The 15,714-nt window shown below is 47.6% G+C and overlaps 1 protein-coding gene across 1 annotated transcript in view; it reads left to right on the top strand.

Annotated features, from left to right (window-relative positions):
* The first annotated feature begins 511 nt into the window (after positions 1-511).
* The window catches only part of uckl1b (uridine-cytidine kinase 1-like 1b), a 45,128-nt gene continuing 29,925 nt past the window's right edge, over positions 512-15,714 (top strand). Inside the window, exons 1-6 of the mRNA XM_055652610.1 lie at positions 512-1,144; positions 6,214-6,407; positions 7,370-7,476; positions 9,721-9,891; positions 10,024-10,095; positions 13,965-14,154. Of these exons, the coding sequence (XP_055508585.1) occupies positions 1,077-1,144; positions 6,214-6,407; positions 7,370-7,476; positions 9,721-9,891; positions 10,024-10,095; positions 13,965-14,154 (802 nt within the window). The 5' untranslated portion in view covers positions 512-1,076. The remainder of the gene's footprint in view (positions 1,145-6,213; positions 6,408-7,369; positions 7,477-9,720; positions 9,892-10,023; positions 10,096-13,964; positions 14,155-15,714) is intronic.

Below are 15,714 nucleotides of genomic sequence, written 5' to 3' on the forward strand. Positions count from 1 at the left end.
GAAGTCTGTGGAATTCTCTGCCTCAGAGGGCGGTGGAGGCAGGTTCTCTGGGTGCTTTCAGGAGAGAGCTAGATAGGGCTCTTAAAAATAGCAGAGTCAGGGGATATGGGGAGAAGGCAGGAACGGGGTATTGATTTGGGATGATCAGCCATGATCACATTGAATGGCGGTGCTGGCTCGAAGGGCCGAATGCCCTACTCCTGCACCTATTGTCTATTGTCTATTGCCTGTGGTGCTGCAGGCGTGATCTCGTCCGTTTCCCCTTTCAGCAGCATTTGTGCAGCTGCTAGTGATCTTGCATTGCAACTCGACGTTGTGGACTGTGCACGACCCACACAGCAGTTGCCGTGGGGAGGCCTCCTTATCATGAAATAGCAAACATTTCCGCGTCGTATGCTCTGAATGTTTTTGACGGCATTGTGCCAAATCTCTGAAGAATGATTAGCGGCTGCTTGCTAAAGGTGGAATGCCCACTAATGTAGTTTTGCAAGAGGCTTCCAAAAGGTTTGCCTGCACCACCACAGTAAACCATGTCTCAGGCAGTTCACTAGTTTGTTTATGAGGTCACAGTTAAAACCTTAATAGCTGGTGGTAAAATATGCCACAGGAAGGCAGGAATTCTCTGAATTAGGAGCATTAGCTTGCCGAGTTCAGGCTGTGTGTTTTGGTTCTGCAGCAGTACATATCCTTTTGCAAATGACCCACCTAAATGTCATTCGCAGATCACTGCTTTCATCCAGATGGGCAGGGTGTCAAGGGTCTTGTACGAGGAGATTGCTATTAATATCGAGTAATGGACGTAATCTCTGGGAAACATTATCCGCTTATGTGTTTTGACTGCGGTTGGACTGCGAGCTGTTGCCTGGTCACTCCTTTTTCACGAGAAATAAAGTGACTGAGTTTCAGTTTCTTTCTTGGTTTCGTTTTCCCAAATTTATACGGCATTGAAACTAAACCTGACGGGAATCCTCGATCTGCCTCTGCTCAGGACTCGCTAGTACAATCACAGTCAGTGTACTGCAGTACAGTGCAATGCTCGCTCCCCTGTTGCTGAGAACCGCCCTGTGGTAAACAGTATGAGCTCCCTCCCTGCATATTCTGGAGCCAGGATATCGGGATGTTGGTCGCTGAGATCAGACGGGAGGTAAGCCATCCGTTGCATTTCTCGCGTCGCATTGTTCGGCGTTGCGGTTGCACGGGTGTTTAGTCGTGCAAGAGGGCACAGAGTGTTGGAGGGACTCGGCGGACCGGGCAGCATCTCTGGAGGGCGCGGTTGGGCGATTTTAGGGTCGGGACCCTTCTTCAGACTCCAGATTGTCGCAACGGGGGGGAAGAAAGCTGGAAAGGAGAGGTGGTGGCAGGACTAAGCCTGGCAACTGATAGGTCACAGAGTGCTGGTGTAGCTCAGCGGGTCAGGCAGCATCTCTGGAGTCCGAAGAAGGGTCCCGACCCGAAAAGTCGCACGTCCTTTTAGAAACATAGAAAATAGGTGCAGGAGTAGGCCATTCAGCCCTTCGAGCCTGTACCACCGCCATGCGATATGATCATGGCTGATCATCCAACTCAGTATCCTGTACCTGCCTTCTCTCCATACCCCATGATCCCTTTAGCCACAAGGGCCACATCTAACTCCCTCTTAAATATAGCCAATGAACTGTGGCCTCAACTACCTTTTTCGCCATCTAACCCGCCGAGTTACTCCAGCACTTTGCGACAATCTTCGGTATAAACCAGCAGCTGCAGTTCCTTCCGACACGTGTGCAGGTGGATACAGGTGAGTGGGGGGGGGGGGTTGATTGGCAGATGGAAAGGAGACAAAAGGGTCTCAAACAAGGTCAGAAGAGGTGAGAATGGTGAAGCCAGTGGAAGGAATATGGGAGGAGGGGAACGAGAAAGGGGGAAGAGGTTGTGGGGGGGACAATTGTGGGTGCCCAGGTGGGTGCTCCACCTTGAGGGGAGCGTGGGAGGTCGTGTTACTCCAGCACTTTGTGTCTTTATAAAAAATAAACCAGCATCTGCAGTTCCTTGTGTCTTCACGTGGATATCTTGTGCTGGTTCAATCAAGAATTGAATAATGTGAGTTCCCGTCCGAGATGTTCACATCAGTGCGTTTACAAATAAATGTGATGAATATTTAACATGAGGGCGGGCCAGGATTGACCAATGCCGACTGTGAAACAAGATCTCGAAGCATGACTGGTATTGTGCTAATGTCACTGAGTCTTTTAGTTTCTGCACGTTCTTGACTCGGTGACGGTTTGGGGAATGGATGGTGGTCTGAGGAAAATAAGAAGAGTAAAAGAACAACTTCAATTAACCCTTGCACCCCCTCTCTCTCCGTCCCTTCCCCACCCAAGTTACTGTACCAGCTTCAAAGTCACCTTGCTGAGTCTCATTGTCTGCAACTCATTTTCACCCAGCCCACAGATATTACCGGCCTGTTTCCTTCATCACCGTTACTTGTGTGCATACCTTTCATTCATTTGTTCCACGTCACCGTCTATATCTCCCGTTTCCCGCTCCCCTGACTCTCAGTCTGAAGAAGGGTCTCGGCCCGAAATATCACCTATTCCTTTTCCCCAAAGACGCAGCCTGGCCCACTGAGTTACTCCAGCTTTTTGTGTCTCTCTTCGGTTTAATCCAGCATCTGCAGTTCCTTTTCTATATCCGTCTGAAGAATGATCCCGACCCGAATCATCGCCTGTATCTTCCCCAAATGTTGTGTGACCCACTGAGTTCCTCCAGCACTTCATGTTTTACTCAAGATTCCAGCACCTGCACTTTCTTGAGTCAAAATGTTACATTTATCACCTGATTCCTTATGTTCTACCTAATGCTGTGAAACTGAGTTTCCAGGTGTATTCAGGCATCTAGTTTTTGCTTGTTGTTGTTAGTTTCAGTTTTATAGCTACAGCATTGAAACTGATGTGGGATTAAAGGACATACCTTAAGAAAGACAATGAGGAGGAATTTCTTTAGTCAGAGGGTTGTGAATCTGTGGAATTCACTGCCACAAATGGCTGCAGAGGCCAAGTCGTTGAGTCATTTTAAGGCGGAGATTGACAAATATTTGATTAGTAAAGGGCCTGTCCCACTTGGCGCCGATGTCATTGACTGACATATCAGGGTTGCGGAAAGATTTTGAACATTTCAAAAATCCAGCAGTGAGAAAAAAAAATGAGACCCCGCGCCTCAATACGTCGTCACGTCGCGACTTTGTCCGTGACCTGATACGTCAGTCGCCGAAAAAATTCGCCAGGTGCGACAGGCCCTTAAGGGTGTTGATTAGTAAGTGTGTCAAGAATTATGGGGATAGGCAGGAGAATGGGGCTGAGGGGGAGAGATTGATCAGCCATGATTGAATGGTGGAGTAGACTCGATGGGGCCCAAAGGTCTAATTCTGATCCCATGATTCACAAATATGAAACTGGCCCTTCGGCCCATCGAGTCCAGCCTGACCTTTGATCACCCATTCACGTTAGTTCTATGTTATTCCCCTGGTTCTATACTATCCCACTGTCAATGTAACAGTGAGAACACACTGTACACAATTGAACATCAATGTAGTGCTCAGGATACTTCAGGTGTGAACACAAAGAAACACACGAACTCAAGACGTGCTTCTACTTATTATTAGATAACAGGGGAAGGATGGCGTGGGCGGTGGAAATCTAAATAGCACGATAAGAAATATCTTTAGCAGTGCATGTAATTCTATACCATAGTGTTGCCGACCTCAACTAGCTTGGCGGTTTAATTGCATGAATATACATATTCTGAGTACCATTAAAAAAAATCCGAGACATTTCCATTGATGTAGTTTAGAGAAACAGTGTGGAATTAGGCCCGAAGGCCCAACGTGTCTGCGCCAACCAGCGCTCCCCCATACACGAGTTCTCCGTTATCCCAGTTTTTGCATTCTACACTAAGGGGAATTTACAGAAGCCAATTAACCTACACACCTGCATGTCTTTGGAGTGTGGGAGCAAACCGGAGCATCCGGCGAAAACCCACACAGTTGCAGGGAGAACGTGCAAACTCCGTGCAGACAGCGCCCATAGTCGGGATCGAACCCCGGTCGGCAGGTTAATTGGCTTCTGTAAATTCTCCTAAGTGAGTAGGATCGAATCAGTGTATGGACAATCGCTGGTAGGCAAAAATGCTGGAGAAACTCAGCGGGTGAGGCAGCATCTATGGAGCGAAGGAATAGGTGATGTTTCGGGTCGAGACTCTTCTTCAGACTGATGTGGGGGTGGGGGGAGGGGCGGGAAGAAGAAAGGAAGAGGCGGAGACAGTGGGCTGTGGGGGAGCTGGGAAGGGGAGGGGAAAGAGGGAGAAAGCAAGGACTACCTGAAATTGGAGAATTCAATGTTCATACCGCTGGGGTGTAAACTACCCAAGCGAAACATGAGGTGCTGCTCCTCCCATATGCGGTGGGACTCACTCTGGCCATGGAGGAGGCGCTGGGCCCCCACCTCCACATCAGTCTGAAGAAGAGTCTCGACCCAAAACATCACCTATCCATGTTCTCCAGAGATGCTGCCTGACCTCCCTTTTACTCCAGCACCTTGTGTCTTCCTTTGGTAAACCAGCGGAGTTTGGCTTGGAGTCACATGTAGACAATAGACAATAGGTGCAGTAGTAGACCATTCGGCCCTTCGAGCCAGCACCGCCATTCAATGTGATCATGGCTGATCATCCCCAATCAGTACCCCGTTCCTGCCTTCTCCCCATATCCCCTGACTCCACTATTTTTAAGAGCCCTATCTAGCTCTCTCTTGAAAGTATCCAGAGAACCAGCCTCCACTGCCCTCGTCCCATCAAGTCTACTCCGCCATTCAATTGTGGCTGATCTATCTCTCCCTCCTAACCCCATTCTACTGCCTTCTCCCCACAACCCCTGACACCCGTACTGATCAAGAATCTATCTCTGCCTTAACGTTAGAGTTAGAATGTTGGAATAATTAATAACGATAGACGCAATACCTTGTTCGTTGTTTCCGACAGTGAGTTGTGGGAGCAACTAATGGGGAAGAAGGCACCATGGCCACCAGGCTGTAGAACACCTTCTAGTTTAGTTTCTTCACATCAACCATCAGGATCTGCACAATACTAACCACTACTTTCGTAACTATGTCGAAACAAGGAACTGCACTTGTATGGTTTACAAACAAGTTTGCAAAGTGCTGAACTAACTCATCATGTCTAAGACAGCATGTCTGCAACTAAGATTTCTTTTAAAAGTTCATGTTATATGAGCAGAATAAGGCCATTCAGCCCATTATTCAATCATGGCTGATCTATCTCCCACTCAACCCTATTTTCCTGCTTTCTCCCCATAACCCCTAACAACCGTACTAATCAACAAACTGTCAATCTCCGTCGTAAAAATGCAGTATCCTTTGACTTGGCCTCCACATAATCACCTCCCTCTGATGAAAGAAATTACTCCTGATCTCCTTTCTAAAGGTACGCCCCTTTATTGTGGGGCTATGACCTCTGGTCCTAGACTCTCCCACCAGTGGAAACATCCTCTCCACATCCACTCTATCCAGGCCTTTCACTGTACGGGAAGTTTCAATGTGGTTTTCCCCTCGTCCTTCTAAACTCAGGTCTAATTGTGGCTGCACCCCAGGACAATGCACCAGCCCCATCGGCACTCCTGCACCCCGAGTCCATAACTGTTCTAACCCTGGTTTTATCCCCACCCTCTGCATCAGCTGATATTCTGTTTAAGAAGGAACTGCAGATGCTGGAAAAATCGAAGGTAGACAAAAACGCTGGAAAAACTCGGCGGGTGAGACAGCATCTATGGAGAGAAGAAATAGGCGACGTTTTGTGTGTCGAGACCCTTCTTCAGTCGCGACCAGAAACGTCGCCTATTCCTTCTCTCCACAGACGCTGCCTCACCCGCGGAGTTTCTCCAGCGTTTTGGTCTTCCCTTGTATTCTGATCACCCAAGCCACCGGCCAGATTAGTCCCTTCCCCAAATACAAGCTCACATTCCAAACTACCTGGTCTTTCTCATTTCAACACTATCGTCGACAAATTGCCGGTTTCATTTCCATCCTCGTATATTTCACCATTCCCTTTGGTTGTACCGTGGACTCTGGTCTGGTGACCCCAGTACAACAGCCACTAATGTATTGTATTATTGATTATTATCCGTGTGTTACTGGGCGCGTGACTCTTGACATCTCTGCGTCCTTGCAGTGGCAGCAGTGACGAGGCATTGGACCGATTAATACCTCCTGTCACCAGCAGTTTGTCGTCACGTAAACGAACCACAAGCCAATGCATCTCTGAGCCACCGCTCTTGAGGACGAACAAGCGGACGATATACACCGCAGGGCGACCCCCGTGGTATAACGAGCATGGAACGCAGTCCAAAGAAGCCTTTGTTATCGGTAAGGCCCTGCAGGATCACAAGCTTCCCGGAGGCAAACGCAAACTGCAAACTATCTGTTTTGCACACTTTTTTAAAAAAAATGGCAGAACATTACGGCACGGCGGTAGAGTTGCTGCCTCACAGCGTCAGTGACCCGGGTTCGATCCTGGCTACGGGTGCTGTCTGTACGGAGTTTGTACGTTCTCCCCGTGATCCGGGTGGGTTTTCTCCTGGATCTTCCTTCCGCACTCCAAATACGTACAGGTTTGTAGGTTAATTGGCTTCTGTAACATTGTAAATTGTCCCTAGTGTGTAGGATAGTGCTAATGTGCGGGGATCGCTGGTCGGCGCGGATTCGGTGGGACGGAGGTCCTGTTGCCGCGTTTGTAGCTTGAAGCGAAACTAAACAATAATTCTGACCATTTGCACCACGAATATAGATACCATTTCGCCTTTACAGATACAGCGCGGTAACAAACCTTTCCGGGACAATTTACAATTTTACCAAAGAAAATTAATCCACATGCCTGTACGCCTTTGTGGGAGGAAACCTGTGCACCCGGAGAAAACCCATGCGGTCACGGGGAGAACGTACAGACAAGCACCCGTAGTCGGGATCGAACCTGGGACTCTGGTCTCCCCAGCAGGGAGCCTCGATACCCGCAGAGCGTCTCTGAGGGTGTGGGAGCCCCCAGCCCGCTGACCAGCACCGAATCTCTCTGCCTCTCCCACCATCGTTGACCTCCTCCAGTTTTACTTCCACGACCACTTCCCAAAATGGCCGAGTGGTCAGACCAACGTCAAGCGTGTGTTCACCGCGTGTGGGATTTTGGGGGATTTAAGCCCGAATGACCAACTCCCTCGTGGCAACTCGGAGCCTCTTATTCCTTCAGGTGCCCTGCATGGGGCAGGAGGGCTGTTGTAAGGAACACGTCTTCTTCCACTGTTTCCGTAAATTAACTGCTGCTGCGTTTCGTGTAGGATTGTGTGGTGGGAGCGCTTCCGGGAAAACGACGGTGGCCAGAAAAATAATAGAAGCGCTGGACGTGCCCTGGGTCGTGCTGCTCTCTGTTGACTCCTTTTACAAGGTACATATGTTCATTACGTTGATGTTCTAGTTATGATCTCCTGGCACAGATGGAGTAGACAGCCTGAACCTTTTTTGGTATAGATATGGTAAACTATCTGAGCCTTTTTTGGTATAGAATTGGTAGATTATCTGAGGCTTTTTTTCACACTGTTAAGGTAGACTACCTGAAGTTTTTTAACAGCTTTGAAAAGTCGAACACTAGTCAAGTTAAGTCAAGTTTATTTGTCACATACACATACGAGATGTGCAGTGAAATGAAAGGTAGTTTCAGGTAGTTCAGGTAAAACTTCAGGTAACTTCAGGTAGTCCACTAGAAGACATCTTAAACACTTAAACATCTTAACATTAGAAGACTCTTAAAGATAGCGGAGTCACAGGATATGGGGAACGGGGTACTGATTGGGGATGATCAGCCATGATCACATTGAATGGCGGTGCTGGCTCGAAGGGCCGAATGGCCTACTCCTGCACCTATTGTCTATTGACATGGCTTGATGGTGAGAGGGGTAAAATGTAAAGGATATGTTTCGGGGAAAGATTTTTTAGTGAGTGCCTGGAACGCGCTGCCAGGGGTGGTGGTGGTGGCATTTGGGATAGTGGCATCGAAGAAGCCTTTAGATACGCAGGGAATGGAAGCATATGGATTACCTGCAGTTGAGGAGATTAGTTTAACTTGGCATAAAGTTCGGCACATATGTTTGAGGCTTTTAGACAGGCACGTGGCAATGCAGGGAATGGAAGGGTATAAATCATGTGTAGGGCGATGAGATTAATTTAGCTTGGCACAATGTCTGGCATTGATATTGTGAGCCAAAGGGCCTGTTCCTGTACTGCATTCTGCGTACTGTGTTATTGAATGAATGGATAAGTTTATTGTCCAAGTATGGACACATACAAGGGATTTACCTTGTTGCTCCACTCACAAGTAACTACTCGATATACAGTAAACAATTAGGAATAAAACATAAGACATTAGCACATTAAGAATATGCATCCATTGTTAGTGAAGGAACCCTGAATAATCTTTAGGGTTGCTACAGACAGCACATTGTCGTGCCGGGATTGCACGCTGACACCTCCAACGTGACCACGCTTATTAATCATACTTGGCTAATGTTTCTGCCCAGCTGTTTTCAGGCAACTGAATCATCCCAACTGTATCTCAGTCTGGTATGGCAACTGCTCTGTCTCCGACCAGAAAGCACTGCAGAGGGTGGTGAAAATTGCCCAACGCATCACCGGTTCCACACTCCCCTCCATTGAGTCCGTCCAAAGCAAGCGTTGTCTGCGAAGGGGCGCTCAGCATCGCCAAGGGCTGCTCTCACCCCAACCACAGACTGTTTACCCTCCTACCATCCGGGAGGTGCTACAGGTCTCTCCGCTGCCGGACCAGCAGGTCGAGGAACAGCTTCTTCCCTGCGGCTGTTACATTACTCAACACTGTACCTCGGTGACTGCCAATCACCCCCCCCCCCGACACTCCTGCCACCAGGAAAAAAAATAATAATTGCACTACTATGACTGTAGGCACGTAAATATATTTATTTATTGCTCATATTCTATGTCGCTCTTCTAGGGAGATGCTAACTGCATTTTGTTGTCTCTGTACTGCACACTGCACGATGACAATAACGTTTGAATCTGAATCTGAACCAGAGAGCGGTGCTGAACTACTATCTACCTCTTTGGTGACCCGCGGACTATTCTCGATCGAACTTTGCTGGCTTTACCTTGCACTAAACGTTCTTCCCTTATCATGTATCTGTACACTGTGTGGGGCTCAATTGGAATCATGTACTGTCCTTCTGCTGACTGGTTAGCACGCAACAAAAGCTGTGCACTGTACCTCGTTACACGTGACAGTAAACTAAACCAATGGATAACATAACTGACCAAATCGTACGCGTTGGACAAAAATGCTGGAGAAACTCAGCGGGTGAGGCAGCATCTAGATGCGACACGCACTAGGGACGATTTACAATGTTACCAAACCAATTGGCCTATAAACCTGCACGTCTTTGGAGCCTGGGATGAAACTGCAGGCCCCAGAGAAAACCCACGCGGCCAAGTGGAGAACGTACAAACTCCGTACAGACAGCACCCGTAGTCGGGCTCGAACCCGGGGTCTCTGGCGCTGCAGGGCAGCAACTCTACCGCTGCGCCACCGTATCGACCCAATGTCTTGTTATCTATTTGTCCAACTGTTGCGGTCAATTAATACGATTTTGTTTTATCCCCGTAGGTTCTGACTAAAGCACAACAAGAGCGAGCTGCCCACAATGAATATAACTTTGACCATCCTGACGCTTTTGATTTTGACCTCATCGTGTCCACTCTCCGAAAACTGAAGCAAGGAAAAAGTGTGAAGATCCCGGTGTATGACTTCACATCACATTCCCGGAAGAAGGACTGGGTAAGCCCATTGCGATAGAATGGGCGTGTTGGGCAGAAGGGCCTGTTTCCACAATGTTTGGCTCTTTGCCTCTACTTATTATTGTTTCTTTGCTGCTGCAAAGCTGATTCATTTCCTGTATCTTTTCCTCAGAAAATATTATATGGAGCCAGTGTGATCATTTTTGAAGGTATATTGGCCTTTGCTGATAAAGAGGTATTGAAGGTGAGTGTCAATACTTGGGGGGGGGGGGGGGGGGGGGGGGGGGGGGGGAGGGTGGAAATCCAACTCATTTCTGATTTCCAAAACGTTGGGCCGTTTGATCGTGGTCGATGCCCAAGGTTCCTTAACTGCAGGCCACTTCAAGATTAGATGTTTAGAGATACAGCATGGAAACAGGCCCTTCGGCCCACCGAGTCTGTGCCGACCAGCGATCCCCGCACACCAACACTATCCAACGCACACCAGGGACAATTTTACACATACACCACGCCAATTAACCTACAAACCTGTACGCCTTTGGAGTGTGGGAGGAAACAGAAGATCTCGGAGAAAACCCATGCAGTCACGGGGAGAACGTGCAAACTCCGAACAGACAGCACCCATAGTCAGGATCGAACCTGGGTCTCCGGTGCTGCAAGCGCTGTAAAAATGACCACAGTCCTTCAAGCCTCACATGGTGCACCAGCCCTGGTGATCTCTGCAATCTTTTTAGTTTAGTATAGTTTAGAGATACAGAGTGGAAACAGGCCCTTCGGCCCATCGAGTCCACACCGACCGGCGATCCCTGCACACCAACACTATCCTACACACTAGGGAACAATTTTTTACCGAAGCCAATTAAGCTGCAAACCAAAGGGCCAAGGTGCCACACTAACTGTACAATGTGGGAGGAAACCGGAGTTCCCGGAGAAAACCCGCGCAGGTCACGGGGAGAACGTGCAAACTCTGCACAGACAGCAACCGTGGTCAGAATCGAACCCGGGACTCTGGCGCTGGTAAGGTGGCAACTCTCCCGCTCCCTCCGCTCTTGGAGTGTTGACTGGATTTTCAAAACTTCAGGCAGCTTTGAAAGTAACGACTGGCTGTGAGCTGCAATTATTGACCTTCACCTGCCCAGCTCGCCTGGTCAACTGTTATACTGCTGTAATTAGCTGAGATGAAGTGACTGGGTCACAGGGTTCGGAGGGCCTGCAGTGTGGATACATCTATTCTGATTAATAAAACCAATTAGTGTTCCACTGCAGACACTAATTTTGAAACCAAGGTGTATTGTTATTTTATGTAACACTGTGAAGGTTGTCCACAGCTCCATCTACTGACACATGGGCTTTGGAGGTGACACACAAGTAATGTTTACTTTGAGTTTAGTTTCGAGATATAGCATGGAATCAGGCCCTTCGGCCTCATCTACTGCATCCGCTGCTCTAGATGTCAGCTGATTTACATCGGGGAGACTAAGCGGAGGTTGGGCAATCGTTTCGCCGAACACCTCCGCTCATAACGCTACCTGAACTCCCGGTGGCTCAGCACTTCAACTCCCCCTCCCATTCCCAATCCGACCTCTCTGTCCTGGGTCTCCTCCATTGCCAGAGTGAGCAACACCGGAAATTGGAGGAACAGCACCTCATATTCCGCCTGGGTTGCTTGCGTCCTGATGGCATGAACGTTGAATTCTCCCAATTTTGCTAGCCCTTGCTGTCTCCCCCCCTTCCTTAACCCTCGAGCTGTCTCCTCCCATCCCCCCGCCCTCGGGCTCCTCCTCCTCCCTTTTCCCTTCCTTCTCCCCCTCACCCCCCATCAGTCTGAAGAAGGGTTTCGTCCCAAAACGTTGCCTATTTCCTTCACTCCATAGATGCTGCTGCACCCGCTGAGTTTCTCCAGCAATTTTGTGTACCTGAGTTCTCAATCCTCGTCTGCAAATTTTACAAGTACTCTCCAATTGGGTTAAATCTGAGGTTACCAAACCTTTTGTCCCGTTTACCCCTGGCAACTTTAATAGCATAAAACAATGTTAGTTCACTTATTTATGAACAACTAACGATGAACAGATACCGGTATATCAGAACCAAACTCAGTTGGTCAATGAGAAAAAATATGTACACATCCAGAATCGCCCCAGGGTAGGTGAAATTTAACCCCTGAAGGTAAATTTACCCCGGGATGGGTACCCTTGGGGTAAATTATACAGCATGGAAATAGGCCCTTCAGCCCACCTGTGATTTGCACTAGTTCTATTTTCTCCCAATTTCACATCCACTCCCTACATATTAGGGGCAATTTAGAAGCCAGTTGAGTTGCAAACCTCCACGACATTGGATTCTGGGAGGAAACCGGAGCACCCAGAGGAAAACTACATGGTCACAGGGAGAACATGCAAACTCCACATAGACAGCTCAGTGGAGGTCAGGATCAAACCAGGGACCTTGGAGCTGTGAGGCAGTGGCTCTACCAGCTACACCACCGTGCCACTCTAACTAACTGATTTACTTCACTATTGAAAACTGTTTTAAAATCTGGCTTAAATCGCTTTCATATGTTCACTGTGTGTGGACCCACAGACTAATTGGCATAATGTTCATGTTTAAGATGGTGAAAGTACCTAAAAATAAACGACTATCTTCATATTTGACCCACCAAGGTTTTTAGTTCAAAGCATGCGAGATGTATGGAAACTTTGCAATCTCTTTGAAAAGTAAAACCGACACAAAAAAAAGTTGTGGTTAGCCACCTATTAATGAGAAAAACGGTGATCTTGTGGTATATTTTTGATCAGAAAGATGACGAAGTAATCTTCTCAAAGCTGATGATGGGAAAATAATCAGATCAAAGATGATAGGAAAATATTCATAGAGTCATACAAAATGGAAATGAGCCCATCGACCCATGCCGACCAAAGTGCCCCTTTTACTCTAGTCCCACCAAGAGTTGTTGCCTTGCAGTTTCGATCCCGATAATGGGTGCTGTCTGTGCGGAGTTTGTACGTTCTCTCCGTGACCTGCATGGGTTTTCTCCGAGATCTTCGGTTTCCTCCCACACTCCAAAGACGTACAGGTTTGCAGCTTAATCGGCTTGGTAGAAGTGTAAATTGCCACTAATGTGTGTAGGATAGTGATAATGTGCGGGGATCGCTGGTCGGTGCGGACTCGGTGGGCCGAAGGGCCTGTTTCCGCACTGTAACGCTAAAACAACAAAAAAAAACTAGCGAAACTTGCCGTGTTTGGGCCCATATCCCTCTAACACATTCCTATGGAGGTACCTGTCCTAATGTCTTTTAAATGCTGTTACACCACCTTGTCTGGCAGCTCATTCCATACACTCACCATCCTCTTTGGGTCGAGATCCATCTTCAGACTGAGAGTCAGGGGAAAGGGAAACGAGAGATATAGGTGGTGATGTGGAGAGACATAGAACAAGTGTCAACCTTCAGGCAGCACCTTTGGAGAGAAGGAATGGGGTGACGTTTCAGGACGAGGCCCTTCTTGGGACTCAGTGTCTGAAGAAAGGTCTTAACCAGAAACGCCACCCATTCCTTCTCTCCAGAGTTGCTACTTGTCCCGCTGAGTTACTCCAACTTCGGTTTAAACCAGCATCTGCAGTTCCTTCCAACGTTGCCGTCTGTTTTAACACGAGCAGATTTATAATTTTGTCATCTCCCAAGAATGAATTGCATGGTCCAAAATTTCTGCGAGTTCTTGAAAGGCATTTTCATTTTCTGCACAAAATATATTCTTGGTATATCTCCACTTTTTTCTTTTATTTCTTTCCTTTTCCTCTCTTATATCTTTACTCTCTCTTTGGCCAAACTACGTTGGTCGTCTAGGGGGTCCTATCTTTTCATTTTTCACATTTCCCTTATCTTCTTCTTTCTCTCTTCTTTTCCCTCATTTTTCAGGTTAAAAAGTCAAAATTGAAGCTGTACAATAACTGTATAATTTTTTCCATGCCGAATGTCTTATTCTTGTACAATTGCTTCTAATAAAAATAATTAAAAAAAAAAAAAAAAAAATCTCGAGTAATTTTTCTAAGTATATTGTATGCACCGACCGGTTTGAGATTGGCCATTTGCTCAGCGTGTTGCTTTGTGGTTGCAGCTCCTGGACATGAAGATCTTCGTGGACACGGACTCTGATATCCGGCTGGTCCGCCGCCTACGGAGAGACATCGCCGAGCGTGGGCGGGAAATCGAGGGGGTTATCAAACAGTACAACAAGTTTGTTAAGCCGTCCTTTGACCAGTTCATCGAGCCCACGATGCGACTCGCTGACATCGTGGTTCCACGAGGTATCTGCTTCAATTTCTCCATTTTATGAATGTAGAACTGCACTACAGTACATCACGGGCACATAGAAACATAGAAAATAGGTGCAGGAGGAGGCCATTCGGCCCTTTCGAGCCAGCACCGCCGTTCATTGTGATCATGGCTGATCGTCCCTAATCAATAACCTGTGCCTGCCTTCTCCCCATTTCCCTTGATTCCACCAGCCCCTAGAGCTCTATCTAACTCTCTCTTAAATCCATCCAGTGACTTGGCCTCCACTGCCCTCTGTGGCAGGGAATTCCGCAAATTCACAACTCTCTGGGTGAAAACATTTTTTCTCACCTCAGTCTTAAATGGCCTCCCCTTTATTCTAAGACTGTGGCACCTGGTTCGGGAGTCGCCCAACATTGGGAACATTTTCCTGCATCTAGCTTGTCCAGTCCTTTTATAATTTTATAATTTTCTCGAAGATCTCCCTCTCATCCTTCTAAACTCCAGTGAATACAAGCCTAGTCTTTTCAATCTTTCCTCATATAACAGTCCCCCCCCGTCCCAGGGATCAATCTCGTGAACCTACGCTGCACTGCCTCAATCACAAGGATGTCCTTCCTCAAATTAGGAGACCAAAACTGTACACCATACTCCAGATGTGGTCTTATCTGAGCCCTATACAACTGCAGAAGACCCTTTCTACTCCTGCACTGAAATCCTCTTGTTATGAAGGCCAACATGCCATTAGTTTTCTTCACTGCCTGCTGTACCTGCATGTTGGTCGGTATGGGCACGTTGGGCTGAAGGGCCTGTTTCCACACTGTGGCACACTATGACTCTGTGAATGGGCTCTGTGGCCCACAATGTTTGTGCCCGGCATGATGCCAAACTCAACTGACCTCTTCAACCTGCACTTGGTTCAATGGAGCATTTACTGCCACGTGTGTGAAGTGCTAACATACAAGAAGATGAGGAGGAATTTCTTTAGTCAGAGGGTGGTGAATCTGTGGAATTATTTGCCACAGAAGGATGTGGAGCCAAAAAGTCAATGGATATTTTTAAGGTGGAGATTGACAGGTTCTTGATTAGTACGGGTGTCAAGGGTTATGGGGGAGTGGGCAGGAGAATGGGGTTTAGATGGGAAGATAGAGAAGCCATGATTGATGGATGGGCCGAATGGCCTAATTCTGCTCCTATCGCTTATGAACTACTCTCCAAAATTTAAACTGTTTTCCTTCAAAGTTGCTGTCACGTTCGATGTGTTGACTCTCACATCAGTACCTAACTTAGTACAGTTTATTGTTCAAGAAGGAACTGCAGATGCTGGAAAATCGTAGGTACACAAAAAAGCTGGAGAAACTCAGCGGGTGCAGCAGCATCTATGGAGCGAAGGAAATAGGCAACGTTTCGGGCCGAAACCCTTTGGGTTTCGACCCGAAACGTTGCCTATTTCCTTTGGGTTTCATCTTGAAACGTTGCCTATTTCCTTCGCTCCATAGATGCTGCTGCACCCGCTGAGTTTCCCCAGCATTTTTGTCTACCTTCGTACTGTTTATTCCCTGCTGCCCACGTTTGTCCCATATTCCTCCAAA

This window comes from Leucoraja erinacea, chromosome 21 (genome assembly GCF_028641065.1).
Source record: "Leucoraja erinacea ecotype New England chromosome 21, Leri_hhj_1, whole genome shotgun sequence".
In the NCBI taxonomy this organism is placed as follows: Eukaryota; Metazoa; Chordata; class Chondrichthyes; order Rajiformes; family Rajidae; genus Leucoraja; species Leucoraja erinaceus.